Here is a 22,336-nt window from a genome sequence, read left to right as displayed (position 1 = left end):
ATATACAGTATAACAGTGACGGTTTCTGGCACAACCTGCATAACTGTAGGCCACCACAAGAGAGAGCGGACTACAACAGAAGCAGCCTAGCACACAGAGGCCACTCACACCTTCACAACAAGCATGATTTCACAAAAACATGGTCATTGAGGCACAGATTCTGGCACAGATTCAGTCCTTACTGTTTCAGCAGTAATATTTGGAATGAAAGTGTGCAACGGTTACATGGTTCAGTGATCAGTGTGGTATCCCAAATGACTGATTGACAGAAAACTCTGATCCTGCTGCCACAGAACAGCCCCCTGAGAGGAGAGCAGCAGGTGGTACATGGTGTGTGTGTATGTGTGTGTCTAGTGTGTTTGTGCAGAGTTAACACCTGAACACCTTTTGAAGGAAATAAACAAGCTGTGGACAAAGACCAGATAACCCTGTGTAGGCCTGCTATCTGCCTGTCGATTCACAAGAGTTTTCCAGATCAAATAAAATTGGAATAAAAAAGAGAAAAAAGTATAGGTGTGGACAAATTGACTTTTTCCTCAATTTAAAAGATGGCTGATCCAGCTACAGATCTGAGGGCCACTGCTGCTTCCTGCTGCTTGAGCGGTTTTAAAGATCCAGCTAGGCCGCTCCACCACAGCACAGCCTGCTGTAAAGTCGGTCATCCCAATACCAACCACTAACTCAGGAAACTTAACTCTCTATTGGCCCACTAACCTGTCTCCCTAACTGGAAGACGCCATTTTACAGGCCTTGGCTCTACCCTCGTTGGTTTTTGGATGCCAGAAAAAATGCCCCAGAGAGGACTTAATAATTTGTACAGAAAGTGAAAATATTGTCTGTGTCTATTACACTATGAATGCTCTCTTAACCGTGTCTAGTAGAGAGAAGCTGTTGCTTTTGCCTGCCATTCATTCAGTTAGGCCTAGTAGTATTTATTCTATCTTCTGAGTTAAAAGAATCAAGCAGACAGAATTACATCTTATATCTTCAAAGCAGACAGAATTACAATATAGGCCTACTTCTGCAGTCCTGCTCTGCTGGGCCCATACATCTACCTGATCCATGGATGTCAAGATCCAGGCCTTCCACTGGCACATCTGATCACTCCATAGCCTACTTCTGTTTTCTCTAGCTTGGCCAGATAGTGGAAAACGTCTAATGGGAGCTGTTCTGAGAACCACTAGATCACTACAACTAACCACTATAACATCTGGTCTGGGTCAATCAATTGGACTTCCAATTCACTTCTTGAATTGAAATGGAACAGACCACAATCCTGCCTACAACATCAACTTTGTAATACACTGAACAACACTGTTAAATAGTTAACACTGTAATAACACAATCAGACATACACAATGCATTTATGTCAACTGGGACAATATAATCTTATTGATTGGTTGGTTGATAGATAGATAGATGAATAGATAAGTTAGTTGTGCCTCACCTCCACCGGTTGACCCCCAGGTTGGAGGAGCCAGCGAACCAGGGGTCCAGGAAGTAGACACAGCGCACCGTGTCTGAATCCCGCACTGCCTCCAGCAGAGCCGGGTTGTCATGGAGACGCAGTCCTTTCCGGAACCAGTGGATGGAGTTCTTGGCCATATTTGAAACAGGGACTGAAGAAAAATAGGGATCTTTTTTTTTATGTTTAGAAGCCCCGTATGTGCCATAGTGCAGGTTTTCCCAAACTCGGTCCTGGACCCACGGGTGCACGTTTAGTTTTTTGCCCTAGCACTACACAGCTGATTTAAATAATCAAAGCTTGATAATGAGTTGGTTGTTTGAATCAGCTGTGTAGTACTAGGGGAAAAAACTAAACGTGCCAACCAGGACCAAGTTCGGGAAACCCTGCTATAGAGAACGGGTCACCTTAAAAAAAAAAACCTAGTTATATATTTTTTGGTGCAAGTTATACTACATCTTTAAAGAGATGTAGTATAGAGAGAACTGATAATTAAACACTGGAATAGAGCTTGCCATCTTCTATGAGTGAAATTAATGGGGAAGAATGGGGTTTTGTGACAAATGCCGAAAATAAGGTCTGAGATTAGTTAACACAGGTTTAGGACATTTTATACGTTTTGTTCTATCAGTCAGCTAACGTTACCTTTATGAATTATGAAACCTTTATGTACTTTATATTCTTGTTTTGATTATGTAAATGCTTAAAAATTCACAAAAAGTGACGTTAGCTGATGAAGATTATCACATAGAGCTAAACATAAGATCTCTTAAGCCTGTGTTTACCACATACCTTATTTTCGGCAGTTATCCAAAAACCGTAAAATAACCCCATTCACTTCCCTGTTGGCTTTTGCCAAGGAGACATGGCAGAGTTAGTGCCTACAAAAAGACACCATTACTATTGCTCTCTATTATGATTTATAATATTCATATTACACTATTTAATGCAATGCACTGTTCAATATTCACACTGTAATGATTAAGAAATGCTAGGTGAAAGTAGCAGACTAAACTAAACTCCACGATTTAAGATGTAGTTGAGTGTGGGAGGACTGGAGCTCCAACGTCACATTTTTTTTTTAAATAAAAAAGACTACTGATTTCAGCACCCAAAGAATAGCTCACAATTACACACAACATTGTTATGTGTAAATAAATGCAGGTTATTCTTTGGGTGCTGAAATTATGTGTATATATATATATTTCTTTTTTTTATCAATTCGCCCACACCAGTCGCATCTCAACTCCAACGTAAATCGTGGAGTTGAGTTTAATCGGCTAAGTGAAAGTGGACTTTAGTCAGAAATAATGTAAAATGCTTGCAATGCTCACAGCGCTTCCATTTGTCTTCAACTCTACCATGACATTATTTTCATATTTCTGTGACGTGTATATAATATAATGCATTTATATGATGTATACAGTCAAATGGGACTGAAACAAATATGGCCATCCAAAATAGTTTAGTTTCCTTCTACTCACTAAAAATAATAATACAAAAAAATAACATATTTTTGGAGACAAATCAAACAAAAATATTATATTCCAAAAATAACAAAATATTGCTTTAGTTTTTATCAGCAGGCATGAAGAAAATGCAATAAATTTAGTTTCTCGATTTTTAAACAAACAGACGTTATATCACACAGACACAGGACCGTTTAAAGCACTTCACAATGTAGGTCAATCTGGTGACCATAACAGCTAGACTGTTACAGCATCTGACCACAGCATCATTCGCATTATATACATTGCATACCTGCACACAAATTGTTCAGAAAACTCAGACACACTTAAACACACATTCTATACCTAATCCAAGGAAACATCACTTTTTTGTTAATTGGCAATGCACAGCCTCAGAAGCGGGTCAATTACACTTACCTTATGTAAGTGTAATACATGTTCCCCTACTTTACAGGGAATACACCAAATACGTTATGATAACCAATAATCCCAAAAATGTACCTGTAATGTGTACTCAAGGATGTGTCTCTTATGTAATTACCGTTGACAGTTTCGTTAAATCCCACGGGTGGTCTCTCAAAATGTAAATTAAACTGTCTAGGGTTTTCTTTCCAGGTTACAGTTCTACCAGTGCAATACATAGTTTCATAACTGTTCTAGCTACAGCGCATGCTCAATGTTCCAGTGAACAACAGATGATATAGAAAATATATTAATAGATATGATGTATGTTTTAAACCACAGTACCTTTACTGTCTAGTTAGAAATATCTATTCTCCCAGCGACACGCCCCAACAAGCTACAAATAAGCGACCTAGAAAAAAGACGTATCCAATTGGTGGATTTCCAAGTTACGCAGTGGGCATGAATTCACGTTTCTGTGGCATGGCTCCGGAACACTTTGTGCAATATTTAGAGGCTTTTGGTGCACTACATATTATTTTTTTTGTGAAGTTTTCATTATGGGTTGAGCATTTTTATTTGACATGTAATACCTACATTTCGATAATCTGAAACCCCGCCCTGTTTTTATGTGTACCATGTGATTGGTTACTTTGGGAGAGACCCGGATGATCACTGGTGGTAGAATTTCTGAGTCCACTGGAACCAATGATGGCTTGTTAAGAACATCGGCACAAGCGCAACTCTGTCGGTCTTGATGGCGGGTGTTTCGTATAACGTTCATTTATTCAAATTTTGAATAAGTAGATTAAATCATGCGTACACAAATCTAAGTAACAATAATTAAACGAAAACACCCCCGTATCGACAAATGAATTGATTTTTGTTTGGGCAGTTTCAGCATCGCTTTGTTTGGGGTCCTTCGTTAGGTAGGCAACAGTCGCGGTCTTGTTAACAACATAGCTATAAAGCAGTGTTTTGGATACATCAACTTGACTGTTTATTTTGATATTCGTTGTATCAGAATTGTTCAGCGATGAATTTAGAGTTGCTCGGTAATGATCATTTATCATTCTTCAATAACTGATTGGGCGCAAAAGCGCACGTAAACGAGGATACCGTAATCGGGCAGCAATACTAGTTAACGTTAGTAAATAACGAACGCTAGCTTGTTCGCTACTAGCCCTCAAGAAACAATAAGAAGTAGTGAATAGTTAAAATAAATGTCCCTAGTGTTAATCGTACATTGAGGTACAAGGTGAAATCATACAGCAAATAGCAGGAAACGACTATACGTTAGCCAATGAATGAACGATCTGCGTATGTGAGGAACTGTCACTGCCGTTAGAAGGATAAACAGTAGTTTGATAGTCTATTTACTCTGCAGCCTGCGGATTGAGCTGGCCTATTCCAGTCAGTGATATTGAATCTGTTTTAGCATAACGGCTTGCGATACGGTTTTAGAAACCTTTGGAAGTTAACTAATATAAGCGATAATCTTTCCAATTCAAAATATACACTTACTGTACGGATTTGCACACTGCTGTGTATTGTTTGCGTTTGAACAATTATCACTGAAATGAAAGGAACGTTTAAATGTTTCCATAAGCGAGATATTACAGTTTAGACAGAGCGTTTGGGTGATTTCCCTCACATGGCGGATATGTTCCTAAATAGATATAGTGTCATTATACACAATGGTACTCGGCATCATCTGGATATGTGTAACAAAAGATAAACATTCACCTTCTACTACCATTTCTGCCAAGCCGTCTGCACATACAGTTTGATACATACGTTCGATAAATCCAAGGTATGCACCAGACAACGCAATGCTGCAAGGCAAACGCAGCGTTCCATTGGAAATAAAGTACTTCTGGTATGATCGTGGCGTAATACGCTAGCGTTACCGTCTGAATGGGGACACCTAGGCATTACAGTACATGCATGGGCTAACCATATTCTTTGTTTTCTACTACAGAGTCGTTCGGGCAGAACTATCCGGAGGTAGGCCATTTTTGTTCTAATGTTACCTGTAACTTGTCAACACATCTCTCCCTCACATGCCCTCTTCCTCACAGTGAATGGTTATGCATATATGCTCATTCTAGTCATCGTAGTAGAACATAGCCAAGCAGTGCTCAAACCTACAGAGGCATAGCAGACGGTCCATTGAAAATATGACCCAAAAATTGTCAACCAAACTTTACTTATTGATACTGACGTAATTCTCGATTTGGAAGGCACTGATGTCTTAGACAATTTTTTATATTTGCCGGTAGAACCCCGATAACAAAAAATATTCTGAAAGATTTAAAATTTAAACTTTTTGCACCGAGTTAGTTATCTTACCATTGTAGCTGCCAGACATCTTACATTTCCCATCATCTTTGCTGGAATTAGTTATTTCTAGGCGCCACGTCCACATCATGATGAAGATAACAGCTTGTCACACATCGATCTACGCCAATGCTAGAGGCATTTCTCACTTGGTACAAATGTCTTTCTGAATATTTCCTCATCGGAGCTCCACCTGCAACTAGAAACATTTCTTTTCCTAAATTTTCCAAATCAGGAATGAAGGAAGTACTATGCTGCAGTGGAGCAGGTTGAGAGCTTCAAGTTCCTTGGTGTCCACATCACCAACAAACTAACATGGTCCAAGCACACCATGACAGTCATGAAGCGGGCACAACAAAACCTATTCCCCCTCAGGAGACTGAAAATATTTGGCATGGGTCCTCATATTCTCCAAAGGTTCTACAGCTGCACCATCGAAAGCATCCTGACTGGTTGCATCACTGCCTGCTATGGCAACTGCTCGGCCTCCGACCGTAAGGCACTACAGAGGGTAGTGCCAAGCTTCCTGCCATCCAGGACCTCTATACCAGGCGGTGTCAGAGGAAGGCCCTAAAAATTGTCAAAGACTCCAGCCACCCTAGTCATAGACTGTTCTCTCTGCTACCGCACGGCAAGCGGTACCGGAGTGCCAAGTCTAGGTCCAAGAGGCTTCTAAACAGCTTCTACCCCCAAGCCATAAGACTCCTGAACATCTAGTCAAATGGCTACCCAGACTATTTGCATTGCCCCTCCTCCCCTCCCCTCTCCACACCACTCTCTGTTGTCATCTATGCATAGTCACTTTAATTAGCTCTACCTATATGTACATACTACCTCAACTAACTGGTGCCCCCGCACATTGACTCTGTACCGGCACCCCCCTGTCTATATTGTTATTTTTTTACTGCTGCTCTTTAATTACTTGTTACTTTTCTCTTATCCATATTTTTTGAAACTGTACTGTTGGTTCGGGGCTCATAAGTAAGCATTTCACTGTAAGGTCTACACCTGTTGTATTCGGTGCATGTGACTAATATAATTTGATTTGAAGTTAAAGGTATAATCCACCCCAAACCACTAATTCCTATGAGGTAGCTACACAATAATAGCAAAGTCAATTTCAGCATGTGAAGTAACTAGCTAGGTGTAAAGTCGCAGTAACAAACTGCACTATCAATTCAGGAGTTTATCTTACCAAGTTCAACTTGCAGTTCTCTACCCAGAGTGAGTGCAAGAGTACTTTGCTGTGGCAACAACGGCCCTTTTTGGCCCTTTCCCACGTTTCCGACAGACAGAGACAGGGCTCATTGCGAGATGGTACTTGAAGGAGAAACTGAGTTGAATAATTTGGTACACTGTTGAGCACATCTAAGCTAAATATATACATTGTCATGACGATATAAATAGATGGATGTGTTATAGACAAGTATGTTATTGGCTGATTTGGCGATCTGGAGTGCAGGTAATTGTTTTAAAAGTGTTATGAAATGTGATAGGGAATAATTGCTAGGGAATAATAATCTCCATTGACAAGAACCATGTAACTTTAACTAGCTATGACGCGTTCCTACATGATTTCCTAATTTCACAGAGGGACCACTTAAAAGTTAAATAATGGGGACATTTTTTATTGAACATAGGCTTTCACCAAATTGACAGGAGTTTCATGATTTTATTTTTGTGAGTGGATTATCCCTTGAAGTTTGGTTGAATTGTATTTTTTTTTTTACACCGTATTGTCAATAGACTGTCTGCTCGACCACAAGCTTTAGCTATGCACAGGAGGTTCGAGCACAACTTGGCTAAGTAGAACATCAATATACAAATATGTATGTGTGTTGTTTGTGTGAGTGTCTTGACATAGTTGCTGTCTCATTGGCAGGAGGCAGATGGCACTCTGGACTGTATCAGTATGGCTCTCACCTGCACCTTTAACCGCTGGGGCACGCTTCTGGCGGTGGGGTGCAACGACGGACGCATCGTCATTTGGGACTTCCTGACACGGGGCATCGCCAAGATTATCAGTGCTCACATCCATCCAGTCTGCTCACTATGGTGAGAAAACAAACTATGGCCACAAGAAACACCAGCAAGCACACCAGCAAGTACACCGTTCAGAATCCGCAAACCATGTTTATATATGCTTAAATGTTCTTCTTGTATTTTCTCATAAACCATCATTTCGTTCCAGAGCCCTTGTCAAGGGGAGTATTGACTGTGGTTCTGAATCTTAACCTTCCTAAACGTTTCCCTGTGTGTCTGCAGTTGGAGTCGAGATGGGCACAAGCTGGTGAGTGCGTCAACAGATAACATAGTGTCCCTGTGGGACGTCCTGACTGGAGACTGTGACCAAAGGTTCCGCTTCCCCTCGCCCATCCTAAAATTGCAGTACCACCCCAGAGACTTGTGAGTATATATCTATATCTACCTCGTCCTATACCTCAGCCCAGTCTTATCCTTTCTAAATAATTGTAACTCCTAACCTCATCCATCAAACTACAGTTAGTAGTACTGTCCCCACCCACCTGGGAGTATATATCTGTACCCCAGCTCAGTATATACCTCCACCTTAGCTCAGCCTACACCTCAGCCTCTTATGCTTCCCAACTGATTGTCACTCCTAACCTCAACCCACCAAACTACAGTACCACTCAACAGACCTTTGAGTATCTGTATGGAATAATGGAATACTTGTATGGAAAAATATGGAAAGTACCCCTTGAAATCCCAACCTGTCCCCTCCCATTGTGTTTCAGGGACAAGGTCCTGGTGTGTCCTATGAAGTCAGCCCCGGTGCTGCTGACGCTGTCAGACTCTAAACATGTGGTTCTGCCCGTGGATGACGACTCCGACCTGAACGTGGTGGCGGCCTTCGACCGGCGGGGGGAGTACATCTACACTGGCAACGCCAAGGGAAAGGTCAGAGGTCACTAGGGGCTGGGGCAGTGGGCACAGTTTAGATTTGAAACCTTGTTTATTTACTTGTGAATCATACATATTTTGTCATATTATTTTTCTATTTAGCACTTTATAAACAATATATAGGTTGTGTATGTGTGTCTTGGTGTGTGTGTGCTGATTGTTTTCATTGATGTGACCTTGCAGATTTTGGTGCTGAACACGGACACACAGGATCTGGTGGCATCGTTTCGGGTTACGACAGGGACCAGCAACACTACAGCCATCAAGTCCATAGAGTTTGCACGCAAGGGCAGGTGAGAGGATTGACAGTGACCTAATTAGTGTGTGTTTGGGAAGGCTGAAAAGGCGCTAGGACTAATGATTGTGTGGGAATTAATTCTGGTGTTTAGAAGGTAGTTGTGGGCCTTTTATGGAGAATATTTTGAAGTTTCATCAATAGACTCATCATGATCCATTCTCTTTTCTTTCTCCTCTCTTCTTCTCCTTCCTCCAGTTGTTTCCTCATCAACACAGCAGACAGAATCATCAGGGTGTATGACGGGAGGGAGATTCTCACCTGTGGGAGAGACGGGGAGCCAGAGCCCATGCAGAAACTACAGGACCTGGTCAACAGGTATACACACATCGCCGCTGATAATGGCTGACCCTGGGCGTGACCCCAGTCACGGGGGAGTTGGGATATGCCAAAAACACATTTCCATTTCACGCATGCGTATAATAGAAAACAGGACAAATATAAACACCACACACAGACACACCTTCATGGTGCACACAAACCACACACATGCACACTTTGATACATCTCTCTCCTCTTCTCTTTCCCTCGCTCCCTCCCCTCTCCTCCCATCTCTCTGAAGAACTCCGTGGAAGCGATGTTGTTTCTCTGGGGATGGGGAGTACATCGTGGCTGGTTCAGCCCGGCAGCATGCTCTGTACATCTGGGAGAAAAGCATCGGTAACCTGGTGAAGATCCTCCATGGAACCAGAGGAGAACTACTGCTGGATGTGGCTGTAAGGAACCCCAAACCTCTTTCTTTCTTTCTCACCCTCACCCCCTTGGTTTCTTTCTGGAGATATTCTCTCTTTTTTGTCTTGTTTCAGGGGGGAAATAATTTTTGCAATTGTCTTTAGACTAACAGAATGAACAGTAACTCATTGTGCTGATGAACTTTGACCTGACCCTGTGCTGACCTATGAACCCTGCCCTCTCTTCAGTGGCACCCTGTACGGCCAATCATCGCCTCCATCTCCAGCGGAGTGGTGTCCATCTGGGCTCAGAACCAAGTGGTGAGTGACAGACAACACAGGTTGGACCTGAGTTCTATACCATGGATCTGGTCTGGGTGCTGGGCTGGTCTTTTTGGTATTGGCGAGGTCTTCAGATTGAGTGATTCCACTGCCTTTGTAAAGCAACGATGAAGGGTGATTCCATGCCAGCGGGCTATGTCACATTGTTCTGGCTATTTTCACATAGAAACTTCATTGGGAGGAAGGATGTTTGATATTCTTTTTACATCTGTAACACAAACCATTTTTGACAAAATCATGATGAAAATGGAAAATGTAGGAACTTTTTAGACCTTAAAGGGCTTGCAGTTGCGTCACAAATCATCTACCCGCACCAAGCGCCATGGAAGACCGAACCCAGTCTATTGAAAGTCCTCGAATCGTCCACATGGCTGGCTGTGTTTTGCTACCACCGGAAACTTTGGGAAGATTGCCCATTATTTCGTTTTTCTAAGGATCCAGAAAACGGAGGCAGTGGGAGAACCTATTCAAGTAAGTAAATATATGTTGAAAGTGATCAAAAACAATGTATTATTAGCTAGCTTGCTACAGAAACTTAGTGTAGGCTAACTCAAATGAGCTGCTAACGTAATGTTCACTACTTAGCTAACTGCACATACTGTATAACTAGCTAGGTGAATTAAATATCACCAGCTTGCTAACTTCATAATAGCTAGTTAGCTATCTTAATGTATTTATCATTGTAACTCCAAATCCTTTTGTAGCTAGCTAACAGCCATGGAAGAGGGTGACAGGATTAGCTAGCACTTCCAGCTGTCAGAGAAGGGATACTTTCCCTTCTCTGGCTACTCTGGATAGGGCAGGTCACTTTGTGGGAGGACATTATGAAACTATTCTCCAGGCCCTAGCGGGAAAACTGAATACAGAGATATAGCAATATAATATTCGGGACTGTCTAACTGGAGTATAATGCAGTTGATTTCTTTGTGACGTTTTCGGTCCTCAGATACAGAGAGCCGTCAAACCCCTACTGCAGATGAAGAGGTCCCAATGAATGTCCCAAGAGAATAAAGGTACGTCCTTGTATACCATGGATTATTCAGTGCATTCTGAAAGTTTTCTGACCACTTGACTTTTCCCACATTTTGCTAGATTTTGTATGTGCCTTGTGCTGACATTACATTTTTTGGTGCAAATCGATCCCTTGTAATCTAGGTGGTGAAATGTCTGACAGCAGGAGATGGGATCCTTAGCTTATAACATACACACAACTACTACTACTACCACCACGTTCAATGCTAGATACTTTTCTCCAAGAAAGTCTGAGTGGCACTTGGAAGTGCCACTGTGATAATGAAGACCTTTTGCCTAAGACTAACACAACAATTACATTGTCTATGCTAGATGTGTTTAAATTGTAAAGAAAAAAAAGAAAAATAGTTGGGGTATAAAGAAATACATTTTATTCAATGGGGCTTGGCAAAGCAGAGATGACAAAATAATTTTTGTTTCACCCATACATCAATATTATTGAAGTACAGTATGTTAATAATATCATAAACAAGTCTTATAAATTCCAAAATACATTTCCTATATTCATACATTTTGAAGGGAATTTTTGTCATGACAACAAGGTAAAGGTGCCCTCCTCAAATGGCACAACAGAATCTTTCAGATTGACCAAAGCACAGCATAAAGCAACCATCTCGTATACTTGAGGGATGTCTCCTTTCATATCTGGAAAAGGACAAAGTAGTAGAAGTAGATGCTGCTGTAGCATTGCTCATCTTCACGGTGGGAATCCAGTCGACATGGTGTCTTGATAAAGGTCAACTGGTGAACCTACAGTAGTACATCAACAAATGAAAAGCAAACCTGATGTTAGAATATCACCTCTTTAGGTCACCTATACCATCAGGGCTTTTAATAGTTTGCTTCCTGTTTAATTCATTCAGGTGTTTAGTGTCACATAAAGATGAAATCTATTGTTGGGCTTGAACAATGAATATATGATAACCACTGGAGTTTTTTGGGACAATAATGTCCTCCAAGCTATATGGATGTCATATTCTACAATTTGTCTCCCCTTTTCATGGTCATGGCTAGAAAGGATCCAGCTTTTGTCAAATGAACATCATATCTGACATTTCGTAACAGATTAGGAGAATTAGGTTAAGATTAGGAAACAGGTTAACTAAAATTAACAAAAATTACTTTTGACAAAAGCTGAATCCTTTTAGCCAGGACTCCTTTTTTATAGGCCTAGATTACAAGGTTGCGTTCAAGACAAGGTCGTTTTTATTGATCTGTTGTCAGTAGAGTAGGCCTAGGCTACCATCCTATAAAAAATTATTCAGCTAATTTCTCCAGTCATATAAAGTGTATTAAAGTGAATATCAAAGGCCACATTTTTCCTGTGCAAAGGAAACGGCTCTGATTTAGCCTATAAACCTATGCCACTACGTGCTTAATAGCCTAAAGTATCACTATCCTATCTAGTCATAACATTAGGAAAAGAAAGCTTAAATTTGTCTGCAATTGCGATGAGGCATGCAGTCCTTTGTCATAAAGGACTGCATGCCTAAGACCGAGTGTAAGGCACTGAATCTCAGTGCTTGAAGCGTCACTACAGACCCTGGATCGATTCCAGGCTGAATCACAACCGGCCGTGATTGGGAGTCCCATAGGGGAGCACGCAATTGGGCCAGCGTCGTCCGGGTTTGGCCGGGGTAGGCTGTCATTGTAAATAAGGATTTCTTCTTAGCTGACTTGCCTAGTTAAATAAAGGTTACATTTTTTTAAATAATAAATGTCTCCATTTTTGTTTTTCTTGGAAAGTTGTTAGTGCTATTATATGATACAGTATCAGTACATGTGTGTATAAATGGTTCGCGAGCCAACTAAAACATTTTTATTCTCGAGACATTTTATTTTATTATTCTCGATTCATTAAGCAAAGAAGTTAATGTAATAAAATGTAAATATCAACACTTTATAATAGTGGGCCAAATCCTGTCATGCCTCCCTGTGGCTCAGTTGGTAGAGCATGGTGTTTGCAATGGTGTTTGCAACGCCAGGGTTGTGGGTTCGATTCCCACGGGAGGCCAGTACGGGGGGGGGAAAAAAATCTATGAAAGGAATTGAAATGTATGCATTCACTACTGTAAGTCGCTCTGGATAAGAGCGTCTGCTAAATTACTAAAATGTAAAAATTCCTGTCACATAGGCTTATTTATTAGTTTCAAGCACGTCGCTAATGTCAATGCCACATAAGAAGATATTTACGAAGTTCCTAAGAAAACGACGAATTCCTAAGTACATTTTGAGGAATTGCATTTACGAACTATCTTATGAACTTCTTATTTTTTATCTTAAGCAGCTTCTTAAGTTTTTTCGTAAGTAATGTTTATGTGAATCTGGCCCCTACAATGCAGATAAATTCTTAAAATACATTATTTTACACTGTTGTTGACTACTCCTTGCCAAAAATGGCTGACTTTTAGACCATCATAAGAAGGTTCATGTTCATTCTAGTTTTCAAATTCCTAATTCTACGGTACAGACAACATCTTGGTGTCATACTCCTTATAGCGTGCTCGAAAATATATAGTATAGCTATATTCAGAAAAAAAATTCAAATTAATTAAACATTAAATATATTATTAATATCTCAAATGTACCCTTTTTGATTTTATTTTTATAACAATATATCTTCAAAAACATTACATTTCCAGAGCGGGCTCTGCTACTTCTGAAGAAATTATCCATTTTATACATAGAAACTGACATTATAGGTCATTATCCAGCAGAGGGAGTTCCCTTTGAATCCATTTACCCATTCACTGTGTTGCTGGTGCTCATAAAATGTATCATACCTTTAAAAGTAGCAGAGAGCCCACTCTAGAAATGTGATGTACTTGTAGAGTATTTTTTACATACTAATATGAATAGTTTTAATGTTTTACACACAAATTCATGTGTAAAATTGTATTTCAGAATGTAGTGATACTCCATATTTTAGAGCACACCATTAGGAGTATAATGACACCAAGGTGATGTCTGTATCATGTACGGATCATTTGGTCTAACAGGGGGCATGTATAGAGAGAGGGCTTGCAGTTGACACCTCTTGGCGGCCATGTTGGAAGACCACCACATTAATTCTTCTGACAACAGCTGAGTGGCTACCCCAAACTGCATGATAACAGTGCCAAAAACTAGTTGATTCATTACTACGGTTATTTTCTGTAGAGTATTTGGCTGCTCTAACAAGGCAGGAAAGACAATGGGGGGAAAAATGTTTACAGATTCCCGCAATCATGAAACACCATTGGTGACACCATTCTGAATGATTTCGAGTTTAGTTTAGCTGTTATGCTAACCAGGTGTTAACAACAATACTAAGTTAGCCAAAATTAGCTAGGTAGATAGCTTGTAGTGTAGCAATTAGCATTAAAGTTTTGGGAAAGCAATTTTTCACCCCCCAAAAATGTGACCTTTATTTTTATTTTTTATTTAACCTTTATTTAACTAGGCATGTCATTTATGGTCTGTATGCATATATTTTACGCTATTTATACAGACAATGGGTCTAAAATCTGTATACGCTGGATTTATGATCATATGACCATAGTTTAGGTTTCTGATATCACATGCCTTACTTTTATTTTCCTGCATAAGGAAAATCAGGATTATGCCTCTAATGCCATTCATTCCAGTTAGACTGATTTGGGTTTCTCCCTGGCCAATATGGCAGCCATTTTAATTCCACTCTGGAACTTTGAGGGTTTATGACATAGCCAGCACTAGTCATTTAATAGGCTTTCTTTGGTCTGTACCAAGGATCAGAGGGTCTTTAAAAAAATAAAATAAATAGGAGGCATAGGTCCTAAAAGGGCCACTTTCATCATGATTTTAAAAAGAATGTTATTTAGTTTGTTTTGTGACCAACCTTTTTTTATATAGGGTTTTTTTTTTCAGAAGAGGTTTACAGGTACTTCTTCTTTTTTTTTCACCTTTATTTAACCAGGTAGGCTAGTTGAGAACAAGTTCCCATTTACAACTGCGACCTGGCCTAGATAAAGCAAAAGCAGTGCGACAAAAACAACAGAGTTACACATGGGATAAACAAATGTACAGTCAATAACACAATAGAAAAATCTCTATACAGTGTGTGCAAATGAAGTAAGGAGGTAAGGCAATAAATAGGCCATAGTGGCGTAAGTAATTACAATTTAGCAATTAACACTGGAGTGATAGATGTGCAGATGTGGATGTGCAAGTAGAAATACTGGTGTGCAAAAGAGCAGAAAAACAAACATGGGGATGAGGTAGGTAGTTGGTTGGATGGGCTATTTACAGATGGGCTGTGTACAGCTGCAGCGATCGGTAAGCTTCTCTGACAGCTGATGCTTAAAGTTAGTGAGGGAGATATTAGTCTCCAACATCAGTGATTTTTGCAATTTGTTCCAGTCATTGGCAGTAGAGAACTGGAAGGAAAGGCGGCCAAATGAGGTGTTGGTTTTGGGGATGACCAGTGAAATATACCTGCTGGAGCGCGTGCTACGGGTGGGTGTTGCTATGGTGAGCAGAGATAAGGTGGAGCTTTACCTAGCAAAAACGTATAGATAACCTGGAGCCAGTGGGTTTGGCGATGAATATGTAGTGAGGACCAGCCAACGAGAGCATACAGGTCACAGTGGTGGGTAGTATATGGGCTTTGGTGACAAAACGGATGGCACTGTGATAGACTGCATCCAATTTGCTGAGTAGAGTGTCGGAGGCTGTTTTGTAAATGACATCGCCGAAGTCAAGTATTGGTAGGATAGTCAGTTTTACGACGGTATGTTTGGCAGCATGAGTGAAGGAGGCTTTGTTGCGAAATAGGAAGCCGATTCTAGATTTAATTTTGGATTGGAGATGTTTAATATGAGTCTGGAAGGAGAGTTTACAGTCTAAGTCAGAACCGTCCAGAGTAGTGATGCTAGTCGGGCGGGCAGGTGCGAGCAGCGATCGGTTGAAGATCATGCATTTGGTTTTACTAGCATTTAAGAGCAGTTGGAGGCCATGGAAGGAGTGTTGTATGGCATTGAAGCTCGTTTGGAGGTTTGTTAACACAGTGTCCAAAGAAGGGCCACATGTATACAGAATGGTGTCGTCTATTCGAAGTCATATTCATTCAGATATTTTCATACATTCAGTTATAATATTTGCATTTCATACTTTCCTGGACCTGTGGGCTGCCACTCGAAAGAAGAAAAATGCATACAAAGACAAAGAACAGCATCAACAGTTTTGTAATATTCTGTATGCAAGGAAAATAAAGGAAAAGGCTCTCCAACCCCCTCAGTCCCCATGCACCCGCCCTCATCCTCCCTCCCCACCCGGAAACCATGTCTCCCACCCCGCCTAGCCCCCCTCCACCCGCATCATCATCATTCCTCAAAACATTACAATCCATGATATCGCCAAGGGTATAGATACCACATTGAGGCAAGGCATTATTGTTAAATATTAGAGTCTTGGTGTGCCATTTCAATCCCAGTTGCATAGATTTTCAATTTTGCAGCAAATAGAAATTGTGTGATAAATAATAGGGCTAAAGCGTAGTTTACATTTGTTTAAGAGAGAGATCAATGAACACCACATCTTCCAGGGCAATTAGAGCCACCATATTTCTCTCTGTTCTCAGCCAGGGAGAGGAAGAGTCATGTCTAGACCAATTCAAAATTGGGGGGTGAAATGCTAAATGCCCTCTCTGTAAATTTGTTAATGTAGTCTGGGATCTCTTACATTTTCATATACATTTTGAATACGCTCTGTGGATTTTATCCCAATAGCTGGAAGGGGGAGACTCACAAAACTCAACTGAGGCAATGTATTACATTTCACAATAGAAATTTTGCCGGTGAGAGCGACTGAGATGTTAGTCCATTCTACTGAGGTCTGATTGAAATGATTTTAGCCTTCTGTTGAAGTTTTTAGCAATGGTTTTATCTAAAGAAGGAAATATACTGTATCTATTCCTACATTTTTAAAATGATAAACCATTGGGATTCCATATATAGAGATGGGGTCCTCTGTCGCGTTCTTGAGGGGGAGTAAGGCAGATTTGTTTAGATTTCTTTCATTTTTGAGATGGAGCTGAATTTGTTCACAATCTTCAAAGTGTTTGTGAGAGATTGAGATACTTTATCTAAATGATGTAAGATATCGTCGGCGTATAATGAGTAATTCGTAGGCTTGAGAGATATTGGTGTAATTTCTTTCGATTGGCGAACTGCCTGGGCCAGGGGCTCCATAAAAGAAAAAAAAATAGCAGAGGTGAGATGGGTTCACCTTGCTTACTACTTCTTGTGATTCTGAATGGAGCAGAGCAGGTATTGCCTGTTATTACTATGGCTAAGGGAATTGACATATAGAATTTTTTGTCCTATTCAATGTTTGCAATATCCGCTAATTGATCATTACTGCAAAGCTTGTTATCCAGTAGAACACTGGGTGGATTACCATGGAAGTAAAGGTTGAGTCTAACTCGATGGATGGCAAATTCTGCTCTCTGTCTGATAAAATGGTTTGTGATACAAATGTAAAAAGCATGTTAAAGGTAGACTCAGCGAAATGACGTTACCACGAGCAGCACCGCAGATATTGAGATGAGTGAGATAAAGACTTCGCTATCACACAGTCACACACAATGTCTTCACATGTGCATGGGTTCCCTTCACGCTGTTTACAGTGCACCAAAACAGCAGAGAAGTTGAGCCCTGTGCTTCAACGCTCATAGTTTTTGCGGAAATTGACCCATTATCCTTGACCGCTGGCTACGTCCCTTCCGTCTTCAAGAGAGCGAGAGTTGCACCCCTTCTGAAAAAACCTACACTCGATCCCTCCGATGTCAACAACTACAGACCAGTATCCCTTCTTTCTTTTCTCTCCAAAACTCTTGAACGTGCTGTCCTTGGCCAGCTCTCCTGCTATCTCTCTCAGAATGACCTTCTTGATCCTAATCAGTCAGGTTTCAAGACTGGGCATTCAACTGAGACTGCTCTTCTCTGTGTCACGGAGGCTCTCCGCACTGCTAAAGCTAACTCTCTCTCCTCTGCTCTCATACTTCTAGACCTATCTGCTGCCTTTGATACTGTAAACCATCAGATCCTTCTCTCCACCCTCTCCGAGTTGGGCATCTCCGGCGCGGCCCACGCTTGGATTGCGTCCTACCTGACAGGTCGCTCCTACCAGGTGGCGTGGCGAGAATCTGTCTCCGCACCATGCGCTCTCACCACTGGTGTCCCCCAGGGCTCTGTTCTAGGCCCTCTCCTATTCTCGCTATACACCAAGTCACTTGGCTCTGTCATATCCTCACATGGTCTCTCCTATCATTGCTATGCAGACGACACACAATTAATCTTCTCCTTTCCCCCTTCTGATAACCAGGCGGCGAATCGCATCTCTGCATGTCTGTCAGACATATCAGTGTGGATGACGGATCACCAGCTCAAGCTGAACCTCGGCAAGACGGAGCTGCTCTTCCTCCCGGGGAAGGACTGCCCGTTCCATGATCTCGCCATCACGGTTGACAACTCCCTTGTGTCCTCCTCCCAGAGTGCTAAGAACCTTGGCGTGATCCTGGACAACACCCTGTCGTTCTCCACTAACATCAAGGCGGTGACCCGATCCTGTAGGTTCATGCTCTACAACATTCGCAGAGTACGACCCTGCCTCACACAGGAAGCGGCGCAGGTCCTAATCCAGGCACTTGTCATCTCCCGTCTGGATTACTGCAACTCGCTGTTGGCTGGGCTCCCTGCCTGTGCCATTAAACCCCTACAACTCATCCAGAACGCCGCAGCCCGTCTGGTGTTCAACCTTCCCAAGTTCTCTCACGTCACCCGCTCCTCCGCTCTCTCCACTGGCTTCCAGTTGAAGCTCGCATCCGCTACAAGACCATGATGATTGCCTACGGAGCTGTGAAGGGAACGGCACCTCCATACCTTCAGGCTCTGATCAGGCCCTACACCCAAACAAGGGCACTGCGTTCATCCACCACTGGCCTGCTGGCCCCCCTACCTCTGAGGAAGCACAGTTCCCGCTCAGCCCAGTCAAAACTGTTCGCTGCTCTGGCACCCCAATGGTGGAACAAGCTCCCTCACGACGCCAGGACAGCGGAGTCAATCACCACCTTCCGGAGACACCTGAAACCCCACCTCTTTAAGGAATACCTAGGATAGGATAAAGTAATCCTTCTAACCCCCCCCCCTTAAAATATTTAGATGCACTATTGTAAAGTGGTTGTTCCACTGGATATCATAAGGTGAATGCACCATTTTGTAAGTCGCTCTGGATAAGAGCGTCTGCTAAATGTAAATGTAATTATGTTGTTTACTTTCTGCATCTACGTCATATTGCTGAGTCTACCTTTAAACATCCTTCCTCCCAAAGAAGATGTGAGAATTGCAAGAACAGTCTGGAATACCAAAAATATTTTGGAGCTGTGCTGGCGTGGAATCACTCATGAAGCAATGTTGAAAGAGGAATCATTCAGGAGTCCACAAGATTCCAGAATCATAAACCAAAACGGTCTGCTGATGAGGATGGATGTTATGGTTGTGGACCTAATGGAATGGTTTGGTTCATTCATTCCATGCTGTGATTTTGTGTTCAGGAAAACTGGAGTGCGTTCGCCCCAGACTTTAAGGAGCTGGATGAGAACGTGGAGTACGAGGAGAGAGAGTCTGAGTTTGATATAGAAGACGAGGATAAAAGTGAACCTGAACAGACAGGTACACACGCACACAAACGTGTGCATAAATGGAGAGACATTGCTACTTGTCAGGGACTTATTATTGTGTGTGTGTCCCAGGTGCGGATGCTGCGGAGGATGAGGAGGTGGATGTGACCTCTGTTGACCCCATTGTGGCTTTTTGCAGCAGGTGAGTGTGTGTGATGATGATGAAGGTAGACAGGTGTTGTGATGGTGATACTTTTATAGCTTTAAATAAGGCAAGGCAATTGAATAGAAATGTAATTGCAACATAATACTGTGTTAGTGATGAGGAGCTAGAAGACTTCAAGGCCTTGCTCTACCTGCCCATCGCTCCAGAGGTAGAGGACCCTGAGGAGAATCCATTTGGTCCCCCTCCGGATGCAGCCGTCCAGACCGCCCCCGCAGAAGATGGTTCTTCCCACACAGGGAGCGGGGACAAGAAGCAGCGACAGCCATCCTCAGAAGGAGCTCCGCCCAAAAAGAAGGCCCGTACCACCACCATCATCGAACTACAAGGGGTGCCCAGTGATGGTGAGAGTCAGAAGAACACACACACACAACAATTTTTAACCATTGATTGGATTCCTATTTGACTTGTGTATTCTCCCCCTATCCCAGAGGTGCACCCCTTACTGGGGGTGAAGGGAGACAGCAAGTCCAAGAAGAAGACGGCAGGGCGGCCAAAAGGCTCCAAAGGTAAAGAGAAAGACTTCAGGCCCAAACCCTACAGGGGGGACAGGGTCTACCCTGACGGAGTGGAAGTGGGAGGAGGAGGAGGGATGAAGGGCAGAGCGGAGGGGGGCCTTACTGCTGCAGGTAAGGATGTGATATGATATGACGCCACCATTGGGAGCTATGCTGATCCTGCTAGCTACAATGCTTCACCAGCCATCTGCTCCCGCAGCCCGGCTAGGCCCAAACCGCCCACTATCCCCAGGCCCCCAACCCCCCCACCCTACAACCCACCCTCCTTAACTCTGCTGATTAGGAGCTGATTCTGGGACAGATTTGAAATGTGGTGGGACTAATCCAAACAAAATCAAGAGATTCTCCCCACTGTGAGGGTTTGGGTTAGTTGGGATTCTGGCTTTCTGGTTGGTTGTTTGGTTTCCAATATGGCCATCGGCCAGCCGACTGACCTGGGGCTAGATGGCTTTATACTGACCTGACCTGCGGCTGGTTTGTCTACTTCCTGCTTGCCCTTCCTGCTCCACTCCGCACCGGCCTCGCTCTTCCCTGGGCTTGTGTGTCTGTAGGTGTGTGTTGGTGGATGGGTATATCCAGGTTTGTGTCTATGTTGGATGTGTTTGGGTGTTTTGTATACTTGTGCTTTTTTTTAACAACTGTCAAATCATCCTGCTGGACCACAATGCAAGACACTGAGAGTTGAGCATAACTGAGCTGTCATAGGCTGTGTTCAAAGTTCTTCTCATTTTTTGTTGGTAAAAAAACAACTCATGGTCCCTTGGGACCTATGCAATGTAATTGGGTCAAATTGCATCAGTGATTCAAAAGGAGAAATGTACAAATGTTTGCTATTAAAATAAATTTGTGAAACCTTGCAAGCAAGCAGTGAGGGAATTTCTTCTTTTGATTTATGTTTTACTTTCCAATGCACCTCTAAAATCATCTTTTTTCAAATTGCATTATTGAAAAATTGTTATGGTAAGAGATTATATACCTGAAATGCCTCTGCTTTGAATTCTGTGTTTATTTCATGTTAACCATACTGTCTGCTCTGGGAAAAGTATGAAATTGATAGACTATAATTTCTGTACCTGGGAAGAAGGTAAGACAGACAATGTTTAGTGTTCAAGGACAGGTCCTGAGTGTTTCTCCTCAGTAGATAAGAAGTATGTTCATTATGAGACCTCTTCTATGTATTCTATGTGATATTCTTGGTGTGTCCTACAGGGAGCCTGGTTTCACAGCCCTACAAACAGCATGATATTGTGGGTCTGGACTGAGCCAGCATCTTCATCATCGCCCCCCGTGGTTCTGGAAGGAGAAGGACTGGCACCAGAACATTTTTTTAAATGTAAACTCAAAAGACAATTTTTGTGACATCACTCAAGACTCTCATTATGACATCACAGCCTTCTATCGTGCAGGCTGTTGACTGTGGGGTTTCGTAAACCCACGGGCTGTCTCTCTTTCTGTGTTGCCATGGTTACTTGGATTATCTCCCTTCTATCAAAGACTGCTGTATGAGACCTAATGATATCACAGGTTTGGATGAGAGTTCCTGACTGGTAACTCTATGCTCCAGCAACATGGCAGATTCACACTTTCTCTTTTTGCAGTTTTTGGTACTAGTAACAGAAATGGACCAAGAGAAGGGTGGCATGTAGCCTAGTGGTTAAGAGCTTTGGGCCAATAACCGAAAGGTTTCTGGTTTGAATCCCAGAGCCAACTAGGTGAAAAATATGTCGATGTGCCCTTGAGCAAGGCACTTAACCCTAATTGCTCCTTTAAGTCTCTCTGGATAAGAGCGCCTGCTAAATGACTAAAACATAAAATGTAGAAGAGGGAAGCAACAGTCTGCAATAGTAAAGGATCACCTCTTCTCTATGTCTGTCTTTTTCTCTGTTGGATGACTGTACAGAAATAATAATGTTATAAGCTGCAGTGTAGTGTGTCCCAACTTGTCTGCTTTTAACTCCTTCAAAATATATATATATATATATATATATATATTAAACCATTTAGATTTTGGTGACGCTA

General features: G+C 42.0%; 2 protein-coding genes across 7 annotated transcripts in view; one reads left to right on the top strand and one right to left on the bottom strand.

Annotated features, from left to right (window-relative positions):
* Window positions 1-5,227, bottom strand: part of LOC106583488 (cryptochrome-1) — a 12,747-nt gene extending 7,520 nt beyond the window's left edge. The window contains exons 1-2 of one of the 3 annotated variants that reach the window (XM_045705438.1): window positions 5,083-5,227; window positions 1,448-1,619 (exon numbers count right to left, since the gene is read on the bottom strand). In XM_045705438.1, the coding sequence (XP_045561394.1) occupies window positions 1,448-1,619; window positions 5,083-5,131 (221 nt within the window). In that variant the 5' untranslated portion in view covers window positions 5,132-5,227. Of the gene's footprint in view, window positions 1-1,447; window positions 1,620-3,435; window positions 3,708-5,082 lie in introns of those variants that run through there. The other 2 variants (XM_014167722.2, XM_014167723.2) reach the window with 2 other exon arrangements.
* rbbp5 (retinoblastoma binding protein 5) lies at window positions 4,024-22,336 on the top strand. 4 transcript variants are annotated; one of them, XM_014167727.2, is made up of 14 exons: window positions 4,024-4,265; window positions 5,318-5,343; window positions 7,559-7,731; window positions 7,942-8,082; window positions 8,433-8,595; window positions 8,782-8,891; window positions 9,092-9,211; window positions 9,456-9,609; window positions 9,814-9,885; window positions 19,511-19,628; window positions 19,709-19,778; window positions 19,896-20,143; window positions 20,231-20,428; window positions 21,527-22,336. In XM_014167727.2, the coding sequence occupies exons 3-14, from the start codon at window positions 7,589-7,591 to the stop codon at window positions 21,577-21,579; spliced, it is 1,590 nt and encodes a 529-aa protein (XP_014023202.1). In that variant the 5' UTR covers window positions 4,024-4,265; window positions 5,318-5,343; window positions 7,559-7,588; the 3' UTR covers window positions 21,580-22,336. The 4 variants fall into 4 exon arrangements, with proteins under 4 accessions (XP_014023202.1, XP_014023203.1, XP_014023200.1 ...); XM_014167728.2 differs by lacking the exon at window positions 4,024-4,265 and adding an exon at window positions 4,266-4,391 and having other exon boundaries at window positions 20,231-20,308; XM_014167725.2 differs by lacking the exon at window positions 4,024-4,265 and adding an exon at window positions 4,266-4,391.

Source organism: Salmo salar, chromosome ssa22 (genome assembly GCF_905237065.1).
Source record: "Salmo salar chromosome ssa22, Ssal_v3.1, whole genome shotgun sequence".
In the NCBI taxonomy this organism is placed as follows: domain Eukaryota; kingdom Metazoa; phylum Chordata; class Actinopteri; order Salmoniformes; family Salmonidae; genus Salmo; species Salmo salar.
Note: the sequence above shows the minus strand (reverse complement) of the source record. Positions and strands in the feature narration are given on the sequence as shown.